At 34.7% G+C, this 25474-nt stretch overlaps 1 protein-coding gene across 2 annotated transcripts in view; it reads right to left on the bottom strand.

Moving 5' to 3' along the window:
- LOC145255738 (tubulin polyglutamylase TTLL5-like) overlaps positions 1-25474 on the bottom strand; it is a 459668-nt gene that overhangs the window by 107321 nt on the left and 326873 nt on the right. For both annotated transcript variants that reach the window (XM_080114369.1, XM_080114368.1), the window contains exons 18-23: positions 17516-17578; positions 16286-16345; positions 15225-15282; positions 7516-7663; positions 5309-5624; positions 4721-4835 (exon numbers count right to left, since the gene is read on the bottom strand). In XM_080114369.1, the coding sequence (XP_079970495.1) occupies positions 4721-4835; positions 5309-5624; positions 7516-7663; positions 15225-15282; positions 16286-16345; positions 17516-17578 (760 nt within the window). The remainder of the gene's footprint in view (positions 1-4720; positions 4836-5308; positions 5625-7515; positions 7664-15224; positions 15283-16285; positions 16346-17515; positions 17579-25474) is intronic.

Raw genomic sequence — 25474 nt, forward strand, 5'->3', positions numbered from 1 at the left:
ATCACAATGACTTATATTCATCAGTTTAAATGCTTTCAAATTTCAAAGGGTCACAAAGCAATTATTTTTATTTTTTTTTACTATTTATTAATAGTATAATAATATTAAAAGATTAAAATGGCTGACATTTTTATGAACAGTAATGCATTTTAGGAGTTAATTTTGTAATTAAATTAATTTTTCAACATGATTTTAAAAAATATTGCATTTTCAGTTCTAAAAATTACACGATCATCAAAAATGTCTTCAAGCATAGCTGGAGTTTTTTTTAATCGGCACGGTTTGTTTGCTTTCTTGGCAGAATCAGCTGTTCATATTGCTGTGATGGTGTGGCAAAGTTTCCACCTTTTATTCTTTCTGTCATTGCTCTATTCTTCTGAATTGCAACTTTATCAAACGTTATTAGTGTGAATTGTCAATAAATGTTATTTGGTTTTGGAAATCTCTTTAAGGTTGTAGCATTGTTTACATAGCACACATGTATACACATAAAAATATCCAAACCCCTTCGATCTGTTGTTCTCATTAATCACATAAAACTCCACACTTTCTATCTGTGATATCACTGCCAGCACACATAGCCATCTTCGAATTCTAATTGAAAAATTCCACACTACTCAATTTTTAACTTTATGTGCAAATTTACCATTCTAACCTTTTCACCTCCGCCTTCTACAGCAAAAAAGATTAGCTGTCAAAAAGGTTGCATAAACCATTGTGCTTGGAATGGAGCACCTTTATGATGTTCCAGAGAACTCTAGGAAAATATTATATTCTTAGGTTCTTTTGCTTATTATTATTAGAAATTCCCATCTTTGTTCAACAAGCAGATGGTATTTATTGAGTCCAGGGTAACAATATGCTACCAAAGTATTTTAGTATTGTTGAGACACTGAATTTGTTTTGTAAAATTTTTTTTAAGGAAATATTTAAATCCTTCCACAAAAGTCATATAGGAAATGTGTAGCATGGAATACTCAAAACTAGTGACCTTATACCAGACTGGGATGGGGACTGCACACTTGTTCCTGCATCGTGAATGTGAATAAAAGAGATGAGTAAAGATGAAGACGAATCAGCATCTCAATGGATGGAGGAACAAGGTAGACATGCACATGAATCTCTAAATGTTCTCTTGTCTTCAGAAAAAACAAATAGGTTGGAGGTACATAGTACTAGTGGACTGCATCTGATGAGAAGGGTTTCAGCCTAATAACTGTAACTTCAATAAGGCATGAAAACTAAAAATTTGCTGTTAATAGTTTAAAACGTTTTCAACTCATCTTTGTTTTACATATTACATTCTAATATTAGTAGGATGGCTTTAAAAATTGACTTCTTAAGTAATTTATCTTTGACCAAGTCTTTATTTATCCCTCAGGTCCATTTTTATCATTTACTCCACTGTTTGCAATAACTTTCATCTGTTAATCAAACCTGCTCCCTCAACTTTCCTAAGCCAAAATCTCTCATTGAATCTTTCAAAATGGCTATACAATTGAAGTCTACTCTTCTGCACATATCTCCCAATACTAGCTGATTACTGAGCTACTCAGAACTAAGCGCATCTTTAACACTCCAATTACACATCCATCATATCATATTCTCATATCATTTCTCTTCATGAAACACATATCCTCATCTCTCAGTGAAGCTGCCACTAAAACTGTTCTCACACAACTTTGAGTATTTCTATACATTGCTGGGGCAACTAACAAAAAGAATAATTGATTTCTGGATTTATATTTATCAAGATAAAAAATTTGCAAATAACTTCCATTAAATTTTTATATTTTATTTACTTGTTTCTCAGCAAAATACCACACTAAATAATGTGCATTTTGTTTGGCAAGAAATATCAACAGTAAAAGATATAAAGTGGAACGTATTTTCAACATACACACATACTCAACACGGGACACTTACACACAAACAAATCTATGCATAAAAACAGCAACTCGTCCAACCATGCTGACTGATACTTGCTCACAATAACTGCTTACAAAAACTAAAAAATATACACACACAATGCAACTACTACTACAGTTATTTTCTAATGTACTGAACAACGCATAATTTTATCCCTTTTCTTAGCAGGCTTGAACTTTCAAATTTTCAGGTGAATGTAAATAAAAAATATTTTGTACAGATGACAGCATATGGAATCAATCATACAAAAGATAAGTTTATATATCAAATTAACTATATTACTCAATTTAGAAAGGAATACATTTGTAACAATATTTTTTTAGTCTGGGTGTTGAGGGGAACTTGAATAATCTTTCATTAAAGTTGTGCTAATTTCAGCAGAAGAGAGGACCTTTTAGATGTCCTATGTATTCTTGTTTTGTTTCTTCCTTCTCTCTGCTAATTTGCCCTATGATCATTGAGGCAGCAACCTTTTATATACTGCTGAACACAAATAAGATCACAATAAAACTGGCTGGAAGGATGTCTTAATTTCATAATCCATGTTGATAGCCAAACACATTAACCAATCACATAATTTTATTGTAATTGATTTTGAAATGCACTGAATTATGTGTTTTTGAAATTACACACAAAAAATGACTTGAAGAATCTATTTTCAGTTTTAGGGTTATAAAAAGATCTCTCTCTGTGATGATAAACTCAAAATTTCTTAAATCCAGATAAGGAAAGCCATCTGATAAAATAAAGCCATAAATAATCTTTGGCTATTTTTTATTAGTTTCTTTTGTGTGTAAACAAAATGATAGAAAAATAGTATTTGGCAGCAGCTGAAACCACCATCAATAATCCCCCCCCCCCTCTTTTTTATCTGTGCCTAAAACTAAAATGTAGATTCCATGAACAAAGCTTTTTTTTTAGAACTGCATGCATGTAGAACTCTTGTTTCCATGCTTTCTAGGTGACTACAATATGATCATCCCTTTAAGTAATCCAATTTACCAAATTTCCCAACAATTACTACAATATTGTCCCATTGACTACTGTAGTTTCAGTAACCCTTATCACTGAGTGGCTTTTAGACCTTGATAAGTGGTGACTCCTTTGTAAAAAAAAAACAAAAAAACAATATATATATATTTTTAAAACTACATATTGCAGATGCATAAGTATGATTGACAGGGATTAACCTAAAAAAGGAGAAGTTATCTTAAACATTGCATGAAGAATAGAAAGTAGCTTAATTTGGCAGAAACCTTTGAAGTAATATTTCAGTTTCAGATTCAATGTTATCATATGTAAATATGTCAGATCCAGAGTGAAGAGAGCACTTAGAGTCCCTGTTGACAGAAGCAACTACTAGGAAATAAATATTCAGTAATTATGTCAATATAGTGTTCCACATTGTAACTATTATTGGTGATATATTCAGCTAAACCGAACATACTCTTTTGTATTGATTGTGTCACTGATTAAAAGCAGGTAAAAAAAAAAAAACATATATGATGCAAAGACAAAAAAAAAAAAAGAAATCACAAAATATACTATGTAAAGATTAGGGTTCAAAAATTTTTCCTTAGGGACATAATGTGTCAACTTTCAATGTATCTTTTAACATATAGATACTGAATATTATCCAAGAACAGGGTTCTTCAGTTGATTATGAGACTTTCAGATCAAATGTTTTCTGTCGGAAAAGAAGACAAATCTTTTTCTATAATGCACTGTGGCTTCTTATAGAACAAATCAGTCATTTTAAGGAATTAATGAACTAAAAATCCTATTTTAGAAACAAAATTGTCAAAATTTTATCTATAAATAACATTAAATCCATTAGAATGCATTTGGGTTTCTTATAAAACAAATGAGATATTTTACAGATTAACTTTGTGAAATAAAAAAAAATATCCTGATTAAATTATATCATTATATATTTTCCATTTCTTAGAAAAGAAGTCAATCATTTAATTACTTTGTGCGATTCCATTTCTCAGACATTACATTACTTTGCTATTCCTCATGTAGGATTTAAATGAGATTAATTTAACTCTCGGGATTTCCCAGGAATGGAAAGCTAGTTTTTGATAAAAATAAATCTAAGGAAATAAACAAAAAGCAAATGAAGATAAACTTTTGTTGTACTTTGAAGAAAAATAAGTGTACGTTCAGATATTTATAAACAGGTTTTTGACAATTTGATGGGCATCTTCTCATCAGATACTATTAATCCTTATTTTTGTAGATTTTGAACAAAAACTATTAACAGAAATTTTAGATAATTGCAAGAAATGGTAAGAGTACAGAATAGTTAACACTCAAAATCTCATAAAAACAAAAAAAATACGAAACAATTTTTATCAAATGAATTAGAATTAAATACTCTATCTGGTTAGATTTTGCAATTTGCAAGTTTTTTTTTTTTAATTCTTTACAATAAATGATCCTACAAATAAATTCAACACATTAAAACTAACTAGGTTTAGTAAAGAATTTAATTTTAATATGGTAATATGTGTTGTTTGTTTCGTTTGGGTTTATAAGTTCTCAAGTATTCTATATTTTTATAAAAAAAATCATTTTTGGCAATTTGGAAACTGTTTATTCCTCTAGGAGTCAAAGTAGAGTTTTTCTAGAAAAATCTGCCCAAGTTAGGCTAGTCTATATTCATGGATGTATAGAATGATGTGGAAAATAAGAAAAATGGAAAAATAGCATAAGACAAAAACAGAAGTTGGAAACTAAATTAGAAAACATAATTGTTTCTGAATTTTTTTTTTTTTTTGGTTCTTACCATTTGATCGTTAAGTGAATCAACATTTCCTACTTCTGGTGAATTGGTTTCCTTCACCAATCGCTGTTGAACTTTTTGCAAATAAAGGGCAAAAGCTGTCCGGGCTTGTAATTGACTGCAAAATGACAAAAAGGTGAAAATGTATATATGCTGTTTGGCTACATTAGATTTTTTAATTCGTTTCATTTAATTATAATAAAAAGAGAAAACAAATAGAGGGAAATGGAAGAAAAATAGTTGGAAGGAAAATAAAAATAATAATTTGAACAAAAAAAAAAATAGCGAAAAAATGAGAACTTTGCAAGAAATCAGAAAAAGCTTGTGTCTGGTACTACAATCTAGGTTAAGAATGGTGCTAAAACAAATTTTCATCTAATCGATAATTTTATCATTTTATTCTGGTTGGTATTATTTTCATTTTGAAAGTGAAATGGTTACGGTAGTTCTTTTAACCAGACATGCAATGCTACCGAGATTTAATTAACAGAAGTTATCTACCCTTGTTTTTTATGCAGTAGAATTAAATAACAATAACTAGCAAATATTTTATGTTCTTCAGAAGTAAATAAAGATGGCAGTTTTACATACCTTAAACTACCACCATTTTCCAAAATTGCAATCATATCCACTTTTTGCCTGGCTGCATCTATTTGGCTGGATAGAGCATTATTGTTGGAATAGTTAAGCAAGTGAGGCATTTCGGTTGACATTTCACTATTGTAAGCAGACATACCGGTTATGGGTGACGGACAGGTCTGGCTGAGAGAGTTACAACTGGAACTCATTTTATCTAGGCCATCCAGAGAAGAGTAAAAATATGGTTTGCTTGAAGATGATGATGGTGGTGGTGGTAGTGATGGTGGTGGTGACGGTGTGACTACTTTGTCATTCAAAATGGAATGGTCTACAAATAAAATAAAATCAATAAATTTGGGGAAAAAAGCAAAGATAAATAAATTAAAAAATTTTGGCCTCTTTTTGGATATTTTCTGAAAGAGTGTCTGTATAAGCACTTTTGGAAAAGGTATGCACCCACTCCTTATCCTCATAACTATGTGTGAAATAGACACTAATTCTGAAAGAATACATTCTGAAACAAAAAAAATAATTTGGACAGTGAGGAATTATTATCTACAATGTTTTTTTTTTCAAACTACTGTTCTCAAGCTAAATAGTTATATTTCTAATACTTTTTAGTAAATTTAAATACGGTGTAAAAATCCATAAAATTAAATATGTAAAAAAATATCAATGTACACAAATAATCAATGACAATCATATTTAAATTACATTAAAGAAGAATTACTGTGCATATAATAAGAAAGGGAGGCAGATTGGCAGAAAAATTTTGTAATAATATTTACACAATATAAACTTTTTATTAACTAATTTAATTTTTGGGGAATAATTATCTGCTTTAACCCCCCCTCCCAAGTCAGTTGTAAAAGTAAAAACACCCGTTTTTTTTTCTTATTTTATTTTTACTTTGGAAATCAAGTAAAAAAATTTAAAAAAAATGGAAATTTTTACTTGATTAAATAAATCGAAGTAAGAAAAAGATTTTTGTTTTAGCTTAATTATTTTTTTATTGTGCAGAGGGCAGAGTTTTAAATTGTTTTGATTTAATATATAAAATGAAATCAATAAACAAATAAGTTAATCGAGAATAGTCCATTTGTATTCTGAGGGTAAAGGAATTTATTTGATTTTACAAAAAAATCAAAAGCTTAAAATAAAGTTTTTATAAATAAATTAAATTGTAATCCACTATTTTATCCAATGGTTTTTTTTTTTTTTTATGACAAATTATGTTTGAATTGAAAGGTAAAAGCTGCCATATTGTTTTAGTTTTTCAGTTGGTTAGCGAGATTGCTTTTATCCAATGAGAATGTGGCATGTGTTTTCCTCATCCAATCAGCAAATGGGTTTTTCCTTTTCAGCAACACCAAATTTTTTTTTGTTTTATTAAATTTAAATGTTTATTAGCCATTTGGAATATTCCATTTTCCTTTTAAGGAGTGTCCAGGATGATAATGGCTGTAGCCACAAGCATAATTATAATTAGATTGTATTTTGTGAGATTAAAAATAATGAATAAATTAAACTTATGAAAATTTCTAGATTGAAAGACTTAAAAAAGGAACTTTATTCCCTTATTGTATCATATTGAAAGCAAGCTATTCCATGCTTAATTTAATCAAGACCACAGTACTCCAAAACATCTGCCATTTTGTTTGTTTCAGCAGGTAGGAGTCTGTGTAGTCATTTTAATAAAATTTGTGCTAAAAGAGTAATAACTGCAATTTTTTAACTCAACTTTTTAGGATGGTTACAAGGGCTCTGCTTCTGATAGATTTAAAAACTTAAGAGTTTATTTTGGAATTTTCTCAAATGTACCGTAACAATTTCTAATACAAACAAGTGATTAAATAATAAACATTAAATGAAATAGAAAAATTGTTCACAAGGTACTTTTTTATTTTTCCACTCACATTTAAAAAGTGGATTTGCATGTTATATTTTTTTATACAAAACTTTACATGCTTACATGTGTACATTTTAAAAATGTTTAACTTATTTCACACTTAATGAAGATGAAAACGGAAGAAATGCATATACTTTTCTAGCATGAATTCAAACTCAGTCATAATGCTTTTTAAAGCATAAAAAAAGTCACCAAATGATTGGTTTCAGAAATCCTGTGAGATGAAAGCTTTAGCAATGAAGAAGGTTGACGATGACCATACATTATGCGCAAGTTGAACATTTGACAAAATTAATATATGATTTCTTACTTGGTTCGGATTCAGAAGATGCTTTGGATTTTTTTGCTCGTCTACTTCTTGCTCCTCTCCGCAGTTTTCTGGGTCTGACTCTTCGGTCTTCAAGTTTTCGTTCATACTGCAGTGCACGGCGTTGGGCCTGTACAAATGATTCACAGCTCTGACCAAAACAATAAAAACATAACATTAATTAACCACACTCCACCTTAGCAGGTTGGTGGTCCACCATTATTATTATTGGTAGAGCCGATTATCATAAAAGGCATCACACAACTAACAAGTTTTATTACTATAAAAATTTTAAGTGAAAAACAAAGAAATATTTGATTTTCTTAAAAAGAACATGAACGGACTTCACTAATTTGTATTATTTGTTCCTGGATTTTATTCTCACAACTTTTCAGTCAATGTAACTTGCAATCTTTTTCAGGTGCATTTTGTCAAACTTTGGAAATTTTAAGAATCCTTTATTTAAGCCATGGGAAAAAATTGTCCTCATCCTAACAGCCATGACTGGGTAGAAATATCAATTGTATTTTTAGCATCACCAGCAATGTGGATTGAACCTAGAAAATCCCAAGAAAATTGTCACCGAGAACTGATTATTCATTTTGTCCTGCATTTTATATGTGTTTTGTTAAGTTTTGAGACATTGTGTTGAACAAAGATGGCGGCGTAGTTCAGATCAGTAACCAAGATGGCGACCAAGAATCAAATGCGGTCCGTGGCATAGTTAACCTCTTAAGTTCTGAGATATTGTGTTGAACAAAGATGGCGGCATAGATCAGATCAGTAACCAAGATGTCGGCATAGTTCAGATCAGCAACCAAGATGGCGGCCAAGAATTAAATTTTTTATTCAATTCATTTTTAATATCTCTTAAAGTGTTGTCACAGTTTGAAGTGAGTAATATATCGTCAACCCAAAAAACCAAAATCAACAATTTATTACCTACATTTTTGGTATACATTTATATGTCTACGGGACATTGTTTGAATTCCTGTTCTATTAAATAATTATGGAGTGTTAAATTCCAATTGTGTGCACTTTGTTTTAGTCCATATGACGATTTATTTAATTTCCACACCCAATTTTTATTTTTTCATTTTAAATCCCTCTGGAGGGTAAATGTAGATTTCACAGTCAATTGGAGCATTTAAATAAGCATTTTTTTACATCCATTTGATTTTAAATTGTATTGAGTGGCAAGTTGTAATAAAATTCTAATTGTCGTTAAATTTGTCGTTGGTGAAAGTGTTGCACAATATTCCACTCCAGGAATTTGTGAGAAACCTTTCGCCACAAATATTGCTTTAAAAGTTTTTTTGGAAAAAACCCAGCGTGAAGCAATTATATTTTTATCTGTTGGTTTTGCCACTATTTCGTATGTGTTATTTTCAGATAAAGCTTTCAATTCGGATACCATAGCTTGTTCCCATTCTTGGTGATTTTGTGAATTAATCGCCTCATTATAACTTTCCGGTGTGCTGTTCAACGAATAACAGTAATCCACGGCGTAATCTTATATCTTTTCAATTTGTAAGAAGTCTAGCATTTTTCGCTCCCTTATTGGGTATTGACGTGTCTGGTTACTGTTTTCGTCAGAAGTACTGGAATTGCCGTCGTTATTAATATTTTCATTGTGATCGATTAAGATGCTAGGCAATATTTCATGTTTTTCATTCACTGGATCGTAATTTTTAAAATTTAATGTATCATTGAATTTTACACATCTAACCCTTTTTATGGCATTTTGAGCTGCAAAGTAGATTAAGTATACCAGACTATTTCTATCGTAACCTATGAAAGTACCTTTTTCGCTTTTAGTATTTAGTTTACTGGTGTTTTCTATAAATGCAAAACAATCAGAACCAAATAGATGCATTCTGTTCATTTTAGGTTTTACACCGCAAAACGCTTCATACAGCGTTTTTCCTAGCCTCTTATTGAACGATCTATTTCTGATATATGCTGCTGCCATTAAAGCATATGTCCATAAACTCTGCGCTAATTTCAATTCGATAAGTAGGCATCTTGTCATCTCAAAAAGGGTTCGCCATGCCCTTTCAGCAGTGCCATTTTGGAAGGAGGAGTATGGCGCCAATTTCTCATGTTTAATACGGTGGTTAATTAATAGAAGTTCAAAGTCTTTACTAGTAAATTCAGTCCCATTGTCTGAGCGAATACATTTTACTGAACCGTACGGGGCAATATCAGCTAAATATTTCTTAGTGGCGAGGATAGTGTCGGATTTGTTTTTTAGAAAATAAACCATAATTAAACCAGAAAAATCATCAATAAAGTTCAAAACGTACCTTAGATTGTTTCTCCCCATCGGGCTGATTGGACCTGCTAAGTCACAATGCACAAGTGAGAGAATTTTCGTAGCTTTTTTGTCTGGCGTTCGGCTTATATCTTCTTGTCATTTTCCCCTGTGCACACACATCACAATTTGAGAGATCGTTGGAAGGTATTATTTTCATGCCTTCGACTACATTTGGTAATTTTTTAATATCAGCTGTATTGCAGTGTCCTAGAATTTTATGCCAGGTTTCCAAGTCATGACAGGCAGTTTTGAGGGAACAATACTTTTTAAATAATATAGTTGGCCATGTTCTTTAATGTCAAATACAGTTCCATTGGGGTATGTCAATTTTGATGTATTTTGGCCAAATTGTATACTCGCGCCTTGTTTAATTGCAGCCTGCACGGAAAATATGTCTTGCTTAAATGTAGGTATGAACAGAGTAATTTTTAGAATACAGTTACAGATTTCGCCTTTATTATTTTTTAGGTATATTTTAGCATCGCCTCTTTTCAAGACTATATCATTTATTTGACTACCGTCGTCAAGTTCGACAAAATGACTTTGAGGGTTAAAGTTTGAATCAAAATTAATAAAATCAGATTCCTTGGTAATAACGTGCGCTGTAGCACCACAGTCTACAAGATTTTTACCATTTGTGGTATTGTCAAAGTTACATGTGAATAGAAATGTATGTTCTTCCTCAAAGTTCTCAACGTTTTTTACGGAGTCCATTTTAGAGCGTTTATATCGACATTGGAAACTTTTGTGGTTGGGTCGTCCACAATTATAGCAGATAATCTTATTCTTTTTCTTGGGAAAATCACTTTTGGAAAATATGTTGTGGTGAGGTGCGTAATTTGGTGGTGTCTGCTTTCAAGAAGCATTTTTGAACTTCATAATATTGTTGGTGTTATTTGTTATTATTGTTCATGAGCATACGATTAGTCTCTTCGTAACTGCGCAATGCCACTTTAAATTCGCTGAAATTTATGGGTTTGTCTTTCTGAGTTATAACAGTTGTAAATGGTTTAAAATCGGCTGGAAGTCCCTTGAGGGTCATTGATATCAACAAGCTATCGCTTATTTCACCTGAGAGTTTTAAGGCATTGGTTTCTGCCCTTTTAACGTAGTCGGTAATCGTTTCATCCTCGTTACGTTTCAAAGACGTTAATTCTGTATATGGTGACATTATTTTCAGTTTCCCTTTTGATAAATAATGTTCTCTTAATATGTTCAATGCTTTCCTCCCATCATCCAATGCGTCTCTTATAATCAGAGACAGACTTCTATCGTCTAATCATTGAATCAGTTCTGCAAAAACAGTCGCGTTTTTTTCGAGAAATTCGGGATCATTTGGATTCTCTGTTGGAGATTGTATGACTTTGGGTAGTTTTCGAATCCTTAGATATCCCAGAAATTTTACCTACACAATTCGAATTTAGATTCCGATCTGTCAAAGAAAAGACGGTGGCTGGGTGTATAACCTGCTAAGTTTTGAGACATTTTTTTTTTTTTTTTTTTTTTTTTTTTTTTTTTTTTTTTTTTTTTTACACAGTGATCACCACTTATCAAGGCCCGGAAGCCACTCAGGGATAAGGGTTATTGCAAGTACATTAATTTAGTAAGGAGATTTGCTGAAGTGTTTACTTAAGGGGGCGGTTCATTAGGAATTTGTTAACATTGGACTTGAAGACATCCAAGTTGTAGTCCGGAGGGAAGCAGGCAGACGGAACAGAGTTCCACAGACGTGCAGTTCTAGGAAAGAAGCTTTGTTCATGGAATCCACGTTTTGATTTAGGCACAGATAAAGAGTGGGAGAAATTTTTTATAATGGATTCAGCTAGACGGGTGTTTTCCGTGAAAGATTGGCGAGGGGGGACCAGAGACTGGAGTTCAGATGAGCATCTGCCATGGAAATAACGATAAAACAAGGACAGGCTCGTAACGTCTCTTCTGTGGGAGAGAGGTTGCAGGGTAGAGAAAAGGGCATCCCCCACTAAGCCACGAAGTCTATTTTGTACTCTGTCAAGGAAGGATAGGCTGTTTTTAGCAGCTCCTGCCCAGATATGGCAACAGTATTCCATCCTTGGACGTACTTGGCTTTTATATAGATAGAGAATTGCATCAGTAGTGAGATATCTTCTGGAGCGGTAGAGGGATCCCACCATCTTTCCAACGACCTTGGCAACAGACTTGATGTACGTGTTCCATTTCAGATCAGGAGTAAAGGTCAAACCCAGAAGCTTGTCAAAACACGGAGCCTCACCCAGACGAGAGCCATTCATCACAATTGATGCCAGCTGGGGATCAGAGCGTTGATGATGTAAGGATAGGAGTTTGGTTTTGGATGCATTAAAGGTAACCAGTTACATCTTCCCCCACTGAACCACGCGCTCGAGATCAGAGGATAGAGAATCAGAGAGAACTTTGTCATTTACAGCCTTTGATGTGTTGCCGTAGATGGTTGTGTTATCAGCATATATGTCAACGAATGATTTAAGTATGTGTTTAGGGGGGTCATTGATGTAGATCAGGAAGAGAGTTGGGCCCAGGATTGACCCCTGGGGGACTCCAGCATTTATATTGCAGGCCTCCGATTTTTGTCCATCGACCTATACTCTTATGAGCCTATCGGAGAGAAATGATTTAATGATTGAGAAAACATTTCCCATTATACCGTAGCTGAAAATCTTGTGAAGTAGACCCTTATGCCATACCTTGTCAAAGGCCTTTGATATGTCAAGAGCAATTGCCCTAGAAAGGAAGCCTTTGTCAAGAGATTCACTTATCCTGTGGGATATAACCGTCAGCATATCTGCGGTAGATCTTGCAGAGCGGAAACCATATTGAGTGTCACTAAGAAGGTTATTCCTGCTGAGGTGGTTGACTATTTCTCTATTTAATATGGATTCCAGTAACTTACTCATAACACAGAGGAGACTTATAGGTCTGTATTGAGAGGGAGATGACTTATCACCTGAATTCTTAAATATAGGGAAAACTGAAGAGGTCTTCCAGGGAGTCGGAAAGCACTTCTCCTTAAGGCAGCGCTTAAATAGTTTCGTAAGTATGGGAGCAAGTTCTGGTTGAAGCTTTTTTAACACTATAATTGGGATGCCATCAGGGCCAGTTGCTTTACTGGAATCTAGGTTCTTTATTAGTTTGGTGACCTCCTGCATGGATATTTGTATGTTACCTAGCTTGTTCTGTGTTATGAACAAAGATGGTGGCGTAGTTCAGATCAGTAACCAAGATAGCGACCAAGAATCAAATGCGGTCAGTGATGTAGTAAACAACGAACTGATTGAATCCAAAATTGGACAATTTTTATAATAATTTTGGGAAACTATAACTATGAACAATCACGATACATTGAAAAAATTCTGCTCAAGTTCGGAATGCAAGATTGTAAGCCGAGTTCAACTCCCGTCGAAATAGACATAAATAAAAAATATAGGGACCGAAACAAAATCCATAGATAACCGAATATACAGGGAAATGGTAGGAAGCCTCATCTACTTGATGACCGCAACAAGGCCTGACATATGTTACACTGTAACAAAGCTATCTAAAAACTTATCGAAACTGACAATTAAAGACCTTAATGGTGCAAAACAAATCCTTCGTTACCTAAAAGGAACCAAGGAAGAATCTTTAAGATTTAAAAAATCTACATATCCTCTAAATTTAGAAGGCTTTTCAGATTCAGATTGCGCCAACTCTGAGGATAAAAAGAGTATAGCGGGGTATTGTTTTAGACTGTCAAAAACTGGACCTATGATCTCTTGGAAAACTAAAAAGCAACAAATTGTTGCCCTTTCTACTTGTGAAGCAGAATATGTGGCTCTTACTCATTCCGCGCAGGAGGCAATTTTTCTGAACACCCTTCTAAAATCTATTTTAAAACCAGATCTAAGTAAAAAACCTATAGTAATTCATTGTGATAATCAGAGCAGTATCTTATTAGCAAATAATTCATCAAAGGTCGAAGCATATTGATATCAGATATCATTTTATAAGGGATGAAATAAGAAAAAAATCTATTACTCTTACTTATGTAACGTCTGAAAATAATATAGCCGACATTTTCACTAAACCTATAAAAAGAATAAAATTAAGACATTTTATAACCGAACTTTTTGGAATCTAATTATGAATAAATCTCTTTTCAGAAACCCAAAAGGAGAAGCATGAACAGTTAAAATCACACCAAAAAAAAAAAAATTAAAACAAATAAAAAAAAAAATTGTAAATTGTCCCGGGCACAACGTTAAACTGCGACCATTTCTACCTTACTAACCAAATTAACCAATTAATACCTAACATAATGTTTCCAGTTTTTCTTACAAAAAAAAAAAAAAAAAAAAAGCCACTTGTTTTTGAGGGAACCATACTTTTACCTTTTACAAACTTCCTATTTGTCAAATAGTTCTTTTTGTATCTCTTTTTTTTTTGGCAAACATTGGTTAAAACAAAACAAAAAATGTATATTTGTGAAAAGTATTCTATTTGTATGTTTATATATATTTAAAAAGTGTTTATTTTTATATGTATCCAAAAAAAAAAAAAAAGGCTTCTTTTTGCACACATTATACCAATATATTAATAATTCTTTTTGACCGATGAGAACAAAGACAAATTCCCATAAAACCAGAAGAAGAAAAAGAAAAAGAAAAACAAAAAAAAACAATTATTTTATTGGTTTATTTTTCTTTGTTCATTTATTTTTATTTATTTATTTTTCTTTCCTTTTCTAAAGTGAAACCAAAATTGAATCCGAAAGGATGCTTCCATTATATCAAAAAAGGGGGTGTGTAAAATGTTTTTGACTTCTAATGGGGGTATGAGACGAATGGATTCGCCAATCATTTTTATAACCAACGGCTGTGCTAAACAACCAATGAAAACGTCCCAAAATTATTATAAAAATTGTTGAATTTTGGATTCAATCAGTTCGTCGTTTACTACGTCATGGACCGCATTTAATTCTTCGCCGCCATCTTGGTACTGATCTGAACTACGCTGCCATCTTGGTTACTGATCTGAACTATGCCGCCATCTTTGTTCAACACAATATCTCAGAACTTAAGAGGTTAACTACGCCACGGACCGCATTTGATTCTTGGTCGCCATCTTGGTTACTGATCTGAACTACGCTGCCATCTTTGTTCAACACAATGTCTCAAAACTTAGCATGTTTGATATGACACACCTGATGAAGAGCGGAGATTGCACCAGGAAAAATATAAGAATAATATACAAATAATACAAATTATGGATCTTCATCTAAAAAATTGATTTTAAAATATTTATCTGAGAATGATGGTTTATTTCCAAAACTGTATTCTTTCTTGTAAAGCAAAATTACATTACTACAAAATTACATGTTTAATTGTTTAAGAGTAAAACTTACCTCATTCTCGAACTTTGAAAGATTACTCACACTATTAGCAAGGTTATTGTATACCATTCTGAAAAGAAAGAAATAGTATCATTTAAATTTTCTTTCCATTGAAATATAACCATATTTTTCACACTAACATTGAAGCTACTTGAGTACAATTATTTTGAAGTTACTAGTTAATTTCATGAAATATGAAATCAGATATTGTGTGTGTAAATATAAATACACAATTTGTAAACTATTTTTTGAATAAAAATCGATTAAAATAAAAAAAATTAATTTAATAAAATTTAAGTTTGAAAATTCCTATAAAAAAATTTGGTAACTGTTTTTAGTTTCTTATCATGTATAAGTTTGAGAGTTTAAAAACATCTAATAAAGTTGATTACAAAACTAATACTTCCAAAATAACATAATTCTTCATTGAATTATCTTTTAGAAGATGTAAACGTTTTCTCACAAGAAATTAATTTTCTTTGTTGAGGCTTCACAACCTTTAACCCAGGTCAAGCCTTTTTTTTCAGACAATTTTTAGAATATTTCTTCTTAGCAAATTGTTATTGTTAATTGTTTTTAGCATGCAGGATTTGAATATTCATAATGTGTCATCATTTATTTGTTTTTAGATTTTTCTTCTTTTTGTGTGTGTGTGTGGGTGTGATTCTTTAAATAGACTTTTTTTTATTGGTGACAAGATAATTCACATTTCCATTCAAGTTATAGTATTATATAACAGTTTACACTCAGCATCGTAAAAAGTATCAAGTTTGGTGCAAATCTGTCAAGTAGATTTGAAACTTATATGAGACCAATAGACTGACAAAAATACTCAGAAATTTTTACATAAGCTTGAGTTGTGAATATAAAACATAACACTAATCTTACTACTTTTTTCTAAAAAAAAAAAAAAAAGGTTTCATTAAAGGAAATTAATGTTTCTATGATCAAAAGAGAAAGTTATCAAAAAAGAAAAATCTTGTGAACTACTGAAAGTTATTATTAGTTAATTAAATCTAGAAAAATTTTCAGTAAAAATTCAATATCATGTTTTGTTTTTCATGCAAACTTACTTTGCTCGGGAGCCAAGGGAAGTAACTGGAGATAAACATTTGTACATCATGGCTTTATGCCTAAAAATATGGAAAAATAATTATATATGTTAAACACAAAAAATAACACAATGGAAAATAATAATACTCTTCCCTACAACTGGCTGACTACATTCTCAAACATAAATAGTATCACACTCTTTCCAGAGTTGTACATGATAAAATAGCCTCCTCAAAAATAGACAACTGAAAATTTACTTTAAAAAGAAAACATCACACTAAGTTCTGGTTATTCATTTTTTCTTTTAAATCTTCTTTTTCATGCCTTGAAAGGGAGGGAGAAGCAAAGCAAATTGGTATAGTTGTCACACTTTAAAGTTAATGTCTTAATTTTTCAAATAAATATGGAGGGGAATCTGTATAAGATTGACAAGACCAAGCAAATGTAAATGTGGACAAAGATTAAACAGTAAACCACATAATTGAATGCAGTAAACTTGCTCAAAATAATTACAAGAATAGACATGGTGAGGAAGACAGTACAACTAAGAATTATGCAAACAAGCGCATTTCAAATATTTAAACAAATGGTTCAAACAAAAATTGAGTGGTAAAACTGGAAAACAAAAATCACAGAATCTTCTGGAACATAAACAGATCAACTTATTTAAGCAAGGAGACCACATCTTAAAATACTTAACAAGAACGAAAAATTGCTTGAACTCCGGGGAAAATCATGGGTTATTGTCAGTGAATACTCTTGACGATGGTCTGTATGAAAACGAGCAAGTAAATAATAAAAGAAATCAACCCCTATGTAACAAGATAACGCAGAAATACATTTGAATAGCGATAAAACAAAAAAACTAGAAAAACATCACATGAATTCTGCACAAAAGGGTCATGAAGAGTTGAGAAGAATAGGAAGACTGAGGGGGATGAACACTATCCACGCCTCAACTGGAATGCCATGGAAAATACTGAAATTGTGACAAGACATTGCTTTTCAAATTCCAGAAAAAGTAAGAAATTGATAATGAACGGCTGTTGCAAGAACACAAAGTGATTTGCAAGTGGTAATGAAAGAAGCAGAGTGTAATATTGCAATTCTAAGAAGACTTGTTACTCAGACTCCAGGGAACCCCACTCGTTGCCAGCAAGCAATAACCAATAATGAATTGTGTAAGAACTCTTAGAGAATGAGAGAGTAAATAAATAATTTTTAAAAATAAAAAGTTTCAAGAAACCTACCTGTGAGGATAAAGGCGTTGATGCAGCATTAGGTTGTGAGTTGTTGAAAACTGTAAAAATGGCCTGTTAAAAGAAAATAAATGTGTGTATGTGTATATATATATATATATGTATACACACATATCTATATATATATATATAATAGCAGGCTGCTCGTCATTGTCTGGTCGTAAAATACAGTTAAATATGATATTTTGATTAATGCCGATTTCGTTTTTATTATCATATTATATTGAACTCAATATATAGTAATAATTTAAAAAAAAATAATAAAATAACTCCTGTATCACCATCAAGAATCGAAACCAAAACGTTTAGCTTACGATTTATTTTTTCCTTTGAAGTTAATGCCTGATCCATGAAGACCTGTTTGCTGCAAGGCTAAAAACTAAAACATGAGCTACTATGTTATGTATGCATATTTGTAATGCCGTCGTTTGACCTTCACCTGGCAAATTTCATTTTTTTTTTTTAAATTTTCACACTTGTGTACCGATTTTCCCCAGCTAAAACCCAAATAAAATGTTTTGCTTGGGTTCGAATACTTTATATACTAAGTTTCATGTCTGTAGACTAAAATCTGACAGAGGAGTTTGATAGGCAAAATCTTTTTAAACAAATATATATACAAAGAGGTTTGTGTTTACCATAAGCTTTTTATGTAAATATTATGCAAGTATAAATCATGTAGAATATCTTCATGAATATAATTACACGTAATAGTTAACTAAAGATGATCATCCCATAAGAAAACCAAAAAAAACTAATAGGGAATTAATTAAAATGAATGTTTAAAAGAATATGCAAATTAGATCTTTTGCAGATGAATGCAATTCCACGACCCATATATAACAAAGTTGTTTTCTTTTTAAATGAATAGGAAAAAAGGATTTTTAATATGAATACACAAAAAAAAAAAAAATTTATAGTGGCAATACCACACCATTTTTTTTTCTTTAGATCAAATAAGCTCAAACCCAGCATTATTAAAAAGAGCATAAAAAGCAAAGAAATAATATCTTTAGTTTGTTAAAATCGGTCCATAAGAACTCGATTTATGACCATTCAAAGTATCAAAAAATGTGTGGACATTTTGCCTTAGGTCAGTCCTAAGTCAGTCCTATTCAAATGCTTGTGACTGAAAATGGTAGGAAATTTGCATAATTTACAAACTAATCCATCTTCAGATCTTTTTAAGGTATAATGATGAAATTTTCAACATATTATAATACCATGAAGGTTCAGTTGGCTTTATTTATGACCATCTCACTTAGTAACTTGTATACTAATTAGCATATTTCAGTTTCATCTTAACAGCTTTAAGTAGAAACATCATAAAAACAACTAAGAAAAATAATAAGTAAGGCTTCATTATCATTATGCGAAATATTATTCTGATGGACATTAACATTTGTCATTATCACATCATCAAAAATTCAAGATGGCAATCAGGAAATCCAAGATTGCCACCACGACACGATTCAAAGAATTATTAACAAAATATGGCTCATAGCACATCAAATTAAAGGAAATTTTGTACAGAGCTGTTATATCGTAGATTATATGAATAACAAGTCATTACTGGGGTTGTACAGAAAGGGTTTATTTAGGGTAAAAGGTACACACATTTCTAAGCGTCCATTGACAGCTTAGTACTACATTCTGTCTCCCAAGTGAGGAGAGTTTGCTTGTCTTTTTATAGACGTAACAGTCCATTCATTTGAGGGGTGTTGGATCAGTCCATTATATCACCTTCCTCCCAAGCTAAATTCTTCCCTAGAATTTCGCTTCACCATTTTTTTCTTTTTTGACTTTGTCCAAAAAATTCAGTTCTTTTTCTTTTTCTTTCACTTCTCCTTAAAATTTGCGTTTGCGAATTTTTTGATTTTGGAGAGTGACTTGTATTTTCAGTTACTGGTGCTTCCTTTTTTGGAGGCTCTATGTGAAAAATGTCATACAGTACTTCCATCGGTACTTCATTGTTTTTAACTATTTCAATATATCGGGGTTTGAGTTGGTTTATATGTCTTTTGTGGGAAAATGTCTGACCTTTTATAATGTAGACCATTCTTCCAATTCTTTTTGAGATTACGCCTTCTTCCCAAAAACTCTTCCCTGCCGATAATTGTTGAAAAAAACTTTATCCCCGTCCTTATATATCTTGTATCGTACATTATCTTTTACACTTTTTTTTACTTTTTTACTTGGAATTAACCGGTCGAACACAGAGCGCACTTTTCTGGCAAACATTATTTCTGCTGGGGATAAATTTGCATTTGTATTCGGATTAGGCGTTATCCTGTACACTGCTAAAAATTTCTGAAGACTTTTTTCTTCTGTGTCGATGTTATCGTTCTTTTTTAATGCTCGTTTAAAAGTATCGACAAATCTTTCAGCTTGTCCGTTAGATCGAGTGCTAAAAGTTGGTGTTGTGATATGCTCTATGGCCAGTGACTCACAGTAGATCTTAAATTCTTGACCTTTGAACATGGTGCCATTATCACTAACAATTGTTTTTGGTACGCCAAAACGCCCAAATACCTCGTCCAACGCCTTTATTGTGTTTGCCGCTGTAGGATGTTTGAATTTAAAAATTTCTGGCCATTTCGACATGCTATCTACTATTACCAGGTAATAATATCCTTTTAGAGGTCCTGCGTAATCTATATGGATCCGCGTCCATGATATATCTGTTTTAGGCCAAGGTTGCGTCTTAGTGGGCGGCGCTTTTGCTGCTAGTTGGCAACCCTTACATAATTTTATCATTTTTTCTATATCCTGATCCATTCCAGGCCAGTACGTATATGCTCTCATTAGTGCTTTCATTCTGGAGATTCCAGGATGTCCCATGTGGAATTCTTTTAAAATTCTCTTCTGTAATACTTGAGGTATTACCACTCTATCTGCGTACATTAGAGTTTCATCGCACTTTGTGTGGTGTAAATGAAGAAAAAAGAAACAAGAACGACCGACCGCATTTTTGTATGGCTTACCTCGTGTTCATAATGAAGAAGAAAGAAACAAAAATGGCTGCCCTGTTTCTTTATATGCCTACAGGGTGACCACGAGGTATGCAAATGAGATGCTCCTGATTGGAGATAAAAGAGGAGTGATTTGGGGAAGGAAGGCATTCTGAAGTTAGATTGCGAGCAGAGAAGTCGTATTTGTAGAAGAGAAAAGTCGGATTCGGGGAGAGAAAAGCTAAAGTTGCAGAAGTTCGTTTTGGAGTGGAGAGAAGACGCGTCAAGTGGTAACCAGAAAGTAAAAGATCGAACAGCAGTGTCACGCAAACGACAAGCTATTTCGGCTCATCAAGCAAATTAACATGGCTGAGTGGAGACTGAGCACTCAGATGTTGAGACCCTTTACTGGGGAGGGTGACCTGATTAAGTGGCTGGAGAAATTAAAAATGGTGACGAAGCTGCAAAAGATAGAAGATGTAGTCACCCTGCTGCCGCTATACTTAGAGGGGGAAGCCCTCATGATTTACCAGCAGATGCGAGATGAAGACAAGGAAGACCTTGCCTTAGTGGAGCAAAGGCTGAAATTGGCCTTCGCTGAGGGCCCATTTGAAGCACTTGGTAAGCTGTCAAGTTTGAGGTGGACCGGCGAGTCCGTTGACATCTTTGCGGCAGAGATCAGGAGACTGGCAGGGTTGGCTGGTTACGTGGGGAGGAGCCTGGAGATGACGGTAAAGCTGTACCTAGTGAACAGCTTTCCAGAGGAAATCTCTGCGAAAATGCAGAGAATCACGGCGATCCATTCTATGGAAGTGGACGATCTCTTGGTCCATGCCAGAGTCCTAGTGAAAAATGTTAAAAGCCCAATCGTGGCTGCAGCTGTGAGTGGAAATATGTGCATGAGGCCTCACTTGAATGAGAGGCAGCCGGCGAGGCGACAGGAGGGGAGACCTGCCATCAAGTGTTTCAGGTGCAAGGGTCCTCATCTGATCAAGGACTGCAAAGAGCCGAGACCGGGGATCACGTGCTACCGATGTGGACAAGTGGGGCATATTAGCCGCTATTGTGTTGCTGCACGGGACCAGGGAAATGAGTGAAGGGGAGCTATTGCGCCAGTGGTTACCCCTTCTGTGTGGAAATGGCGCATGATGGAACATTGCCTCGGTTACCGGTGGTAGTCAATGGGAAGAGAGCCATAGCCCTTGTCGACACAGGCTGCACTACAACGTTGTTAGCGAGGAATGTCGCGAGGTCATGGAGCGGAACCAGGATTATTAGGACCGTGGATGGCAGGGATGTGAAATGCCTAGGAGAGACGACAGCGGAAGTAATGGTGCAAGGGGTGCCCATTGGACTGCAAGCCCTAGTGTTGAATCATCTGGTCGGTGGTGTCGACGTGATTATAGGTATGAGTGCAATTAACCGACTGGGGGGCGCTATGTTAAGAGGGGGCCAAGTGACGTTTGGACGTCTCGACGCAGTGGGGATGGCAGGAGTGGAAGGTGATAGAACCGTCAGAACCCCAAAACCGGAGGTTTGCTGCATTGAGGACAAAGATTTCCTGGCGAAGTTTGATGGCGTGAGGTGGACGGTGGAATGGAAATGGATTTCCGGGCCCCCAGAACTACAGAATAAGGTGGGCTGCTACGCAAACACCCTGCGAGGAGAAATAAGAAAAGGATTCGAGGAAGAAGTGGAGAGGTGGATAAAAGAAGGAATTCTGAAACCGTGGACAGGGGAAGAAAAAGGAAGGAGTGTTGCCACTACTGGCGGTTGTTCAGCCTACCAAAAACAAGATTAGGCCCGTGCTGGATTTTAGGGAATTGAACAGACACGTAGCCTGCCACACTGGAACGGGGATCGACGTATGTGAGGAGGTCATGAGGAAATGGAGAAGAATGGGGCGGGCCACTAAGATTGTCGATCTGAAATCGGCATATCTGCAGATCCATGTAGATGAAAAACTCTGGCAGTACCAACTGGTCCGGTACAAGGGGCGGGTGTATTGTCTGACGAGGTTAGGCTTTGGGCTGAGTTCAGCCCCCAAAATTATGACTGCCGTGCTGAAAACAGTGCTGAGCAAAGACTGTACAGTGGATGAGGCCACTAGTTCGTACATTGATGACATCCTGGTGGAGGAGGCAGAGGTGACAGCAGAGAAAGTAAGAAGCCATGTCAAGAAGTATGGGTTAACTGCAAAACCGGCGGAGGCCCTAGATGGAGGAGCGGTGCTGGGGTTGAAACTAAGGCGAGATGGAAAAGAAAGCCTTGTCTTCGAATGAGGGAATGCAATACCTGAAGTCGGATCTGAGCTGACGAGGCGAGAACTCTTCTCAGTCTGCGGGAGGTGGTGGAGAACTGTCGAGAGTGCCAATCAATTGACCCTGGACCGTCCAGACACGAAGCAGGAGAGCTACACGTTGCGGAGGACTGGAAGCGATTGGCCATTGATGTGACACACTATCGCCACAAATTGTATCTGTCGATGGCCGACTGTGGACCGGGAAGGTTTGCCATCTGGAGAGAGATCAGGGCAGAAGCTGCATGGGCGATCGGAGGGGTCATCGAGGAGATATTTTTGGAGAGAGGGCCGGTTGAGGAACTCCTGATGGACAATGGCCCCGCTTTCTGATCAGAAGCCTTTAAAGGGGTGTGCGATAAGTGGGGAGTAAGGCAATTTTTCAGAGCAGCGTATCGGCCAAGTGGCAACGGAATAGTGGAGAGGAATCATCGCACCATTAAAGCCGCTGCGGAAAAAAGCAACGTATCACCCATAGAGGCGGTGTTTTGGTATAACATCTCGCCGAAGACCAAACAAGATGAGACAACTGTGCCTCATAGGGCCGTTTTCACATATAAGTGGCGGCATCTGTGCAACAAAACAGCAGGAATTGAGAGTGAAGAAGCCACTATCAAAGTAGGTGAAGAGGTGTGGGTGAAACCCCCCAATGCACAGTGTACCACTCGTTGGAAAAGAGGGGTTGTAACAGGATTGCAGTCGAAGAACAATGTGATGGTGAATGGCGTTCCCCAGCATATCTTAGACCTGCGTCGTGTGACATTGCCGGTATGCAGTGAGGGCAGTGAAGAAGAGGAAATCGAGGGCCACCGAGAAGCAAATGATGCTGCTCGACCTGACTTAGGCCCACGTTGTAGTGAACCTGAAAACGTTAACCCCTGAGAAGTTGTCCCCCAGAGGCCTCGACGTGAGAGGAGGCGGCCTGCTTGGATGGAGGATTACGAAGTATCCTATTGATCTCGAAGATCAGGGGGGCGTGTGGTGTAAATGAAGAAAAAAGAAACAAGAACGACCGACCGCGTTTTTGTGTGGCTTACCTCGTGTTCATAATGAAGAAGAAACAAAAATGGCTGCCCTGTTTCTTTATATGCCTACAGGGTGACCACGAGGTATGCAAATGAGATGCTCCTGATTGGAGATAAAAGAGGAGTGATTTGGAGAAGGAAGGCATTCTGAAGTTAGATTGCGAGCAGAGAAGTTGTATTTGTAGAAGAGAAAAGTCGGATTCGGGGAGAGAAAAGCTAAAGTTGCAGAAGTTCGTTTTGGAGTGGAGAGAAGACGTGTCAAGTGGTAACCAGAAAGTAAAAGTTCGGACAGCAGTGTTACGCAAACAACACTTTAAAAATGGAAAAACTGTTAATCCTTTCCTCTTCTTTTCTTTTTGTCCCACTTGTTTTTTTATTTTGTTAATGTATTCATCTGTTCTTGCTGCTTTCTTTATTTCCTCAAGTGTTACCGGAAGTTCCCTAACAGTATTTATTAATATATCTGTTAGTTCATTTTCTTCTTTTAGTGCAGCTATAACAGTTTCTTCAAGTAATTCAGTTTTATTTGGGATCAACCTGGACAAACCATCTGCGCGTGCAATTTTGCTGGATGGTAGGTGTTTCATTTTAAGTTTTAAGTTCATAGAAATTGGTGGCAGCTCTTTCAATTTTCAGTTTTAGTTCTCTATTAGAATTAATTGGGAGGTCATTTCTACAGTATTCGGGGTGTGGGATGTGTGTTTTGCTTTTATACTGTTTGTTGGAGCGCATATCAAAATGGTATGCCTTCCATCTAATATTAATGAGGAATTTATTGATAGCCTGTTTAAGCTTGTGGATGAAAGATGAATTAGAGGGAATGGGGATAGTTTTAGCAGAAAGGGATATATATTCCTTGTCAAACATTTTTGGTAAGGATAGAGAAGCTCAACCAGGAAAAGGGAGCTTCTAGATAAGCGAGATAAGACACTGATAGAATTCAGATGAAAAATCCTGATAGATATTACTTGAAGTAATACTTTCAAAGTGATCCTAGCCAAAAAGGAAAAGCTCAATATTTAAGAATAGAGCAATATATAAGTTTAGTGGTTAAATTTTAAATTCTGAAAAACAACATATAAACACATATTCGATTTAAGAATTTATTGTTTGACAAAAGGAATATATAGAAGGGGTTATGTTAACTTCCTTAATCCATGGATTTTCAACAATGGCTCATATCATCAGAGGAAATGAAATGCAGTTAGCAAAATGTTTAGCTGCGAGTGAATGCTATTTTGCTTTTCAGCACAATTATTAAAAATAGTTTTTGGGTGGTTGTCGATAATTATATGGAAAAAAATTTACGAAAAGAGAAGTTGATACAACCTGGGCAATCCATTATCGGAAGGAGTACAATTTCCTTTGGGGTTATAAATCCAGGTGGGCAGAAAATAGATCCAGGGGAGAAAGTGATATTCCCATATAGCAAAAGCGTATTGCTCCTTATTGATTTTTCGAAAAGTATACGGGGCAGCCTTATTCGTTGTTGCGTTGAGTGTGTGTTGGTTGATGTGGTCCAAAAGCTTTCTCGGTGTTGACAAAGTGTATCAGATGTTTGGTGGATATACCATTACATTGTAATTATCCCCGTGAGTAATAGAATTTGAGCATTGAGTTATGTATGCAATGGACCTCGAAATCAATAGTATAGGTAGCAAAATAGCAAAATAAT

The sequence above is a fragment of the Euprymna scolopes genome, chromosome 31 (genome assembly GCF_053919585.1).
Source record: "Euprymna scolopes isolate OS-2025 chromosome 31, ASM5391958v1, whole genome shotgun sequence".
In the NCBI taxonomy this organism is placed as follows: Eukaryota; Metazoa; Mollusca; class Cephalopoda; order Sepiida; family Sepiolidae; genus Euprymna; species Euprymna scolopes.